This window comes from Ovis canadensis, chromosome 21 (genome assembly GCF_042477335.2).
Source record: "Ovis canadensis isolate MfBH-ARS-UI-01 breed Bighorn chromosome 21, ARS-UI_OviCan_v2, whole genome shotgun sequence".
NCBI lineage: Eukaryota > Metazoa > Chordata > Mammalia > Artiodactyla > Bovidae > Ovis > Ovis canadensis.
In genome coordinates this window covers 21140807-21142548 of record NC_091265.1, presented here as the reverse complement: position 1 = coordinate 21142548, position 1742 = coordinate 21140807, and the positions used below count along the sequence as shown (strand labels likewise).

At 38.9% G+C, this 1742-nt stretch overlaps 1 protein-coding gene across 1 annotated transcript; it reads left to right on the top strand.

Moving 5' to 3' along the window:
- The first annotated feature begins 949 nt into the window (after positions 1-949).
- LOC138426453 (small ribosomal subunit protein uS8-like) lies at positions 950-1422 on the top strand. The gene has a single exon (XM_069565016.1). The coding sequence runs from the start codon at positions 975-977 to the stop codon at positions 1365-1367; it is 393 nt and encodes a 130-aa protein (XP_069421117.1). The 5' UTR covers positions 950-974; the 3' UTR covers positions 1368-1422.
- Positions 1423-1742: the final 320 nt, after the last annotated feature.

Here is a 1742-nt window from a genome sequence, read left to right as displayed (position 1 = left end):
TATAAATTTGTATAAATTTTTAAATAAAAATGATATCTGTAATTTCACCTTCCTTTATGAAGTATATTGATTTATTTTTAAAGGTTTGATATGTTAACTGTATAAATTTGTATAAATTTTTAAATAAAAATGATATATCTTGGAATACTGTATGCTCATTATTCTACATCTTGTCTGCTCCTTTGATTTCTGAGGTAACTGGATGTCAAAAATCACCTTGCTCTGTTTACCCAGCTTAGTGGGATAAGGCAGAATTGGAGTTCTCATTTCCCTGCTGTACATATTACTTCATCAAGTCTCAGTTTTAAAATCTCTTTCTCATGATGTTATTTGTAAAGCTTCTGAACTAGATGACAGCATCTTTTTGGGTTGACTCAGCATCTTACATATTTCTTTGTAAAATTTACAACTTAATATTGCTCATCCCATCTAGTTTCCCCTCTATTAGAAGGTTTGTGTATGAAACATGTACAGATAAATCCCAAATAAGTAATATAAACCTACCTGTTTGAAATAAATCTGCTTTAACAAGTTAATAGGTGTATAAACTCATAACAAAAAGATGTTTCACCAATATTAAAGTGGCTTATTATATGTTCAGTTCAGTTTCTCAGTCGTGTCTGACTCTTTGTGACCCCATGAACCACAACATGACAGGCCTCCCTGTCCATCACCAACTGCTGGAGTCTACCCAAACCCATGTCCATTGAGTCAGTGATGCCATCCAACCATCTCATCCTCTGTCATCCCCTTCTCCTCCTGCCCTCAATCTTTCCCAGACCAGTGTCTTTTCCAATGAGTCAGCTCTTTGCATCAGGTGGCCAAAGTATTAGAGTTTCAGCTTCAGCATCAGTCCTTCCAATGAACACCCGAGACTGATTTCCTTTAGGATGGATGGGTTGGATGTCCTTGCAGTCCAAGGGACTCTCAATAATCTTCTCCACCTCTTTCCGCCATCTTTCCGTGCCGCCATAATGGTGCGCATGAATGTCCTGGCTGATGCTCTCAAGAGTATCAACAATGCCGAGAAGAGAGGCAAATGCCAGGTCCTTATTAGGCCATGCTCCAAAGTCATCGTCAGGTTTCTAACAGTGATGATGAAGCATGGTTACATTGGCGAATTTGAAATCATTGATGATCACAGGGCTGGGAAAATTGTTGTGAACCTCACAGGCAGGCTAAATAAGTGTGAAGTGATCAGCCCCAGATTTGATGTACAACTCAAAGATCTAGAAAAATGGCAGAATAACCTGCTCCCATCCCGTCAGTTTGGTTTCATTGTACTGACAACCTCAGCTGGCATCATGGACCATGAAGAAGCAAGACGAAAACATACAGGAGGGAAAATCCTTGGATTCTTTTTCTAGGGATGTAATACATACAAATAAAATGCCTCAGAGGACAAAAAAAAAAAAATAATAATCTTCTCCAACACAACAGTTCAAAAGCATTAGTTCTTTGGCACTGAGCTTTCTTTATAGTCCAACTCTCACAGCCATACATGACCACTGGAAAAACCATAGCCTTGACTAGATGGACCTTTGTTGACAAAGTAATGTCTCTGCTTTTAAATATGCTGTCTAGGTTGGTCATAACTTTCCTTCCAAGGAGTAAGTGTCTTTTAATTTCATGGCTGCAATCACCATCTGCAGTGATTTTGGAGCCCCTCAAAATAAAGTCAGCCACTGTTTCCACTGTTTCCCCATCTATTTCCCATGAAGTGATGGGACCAGATGCCATGA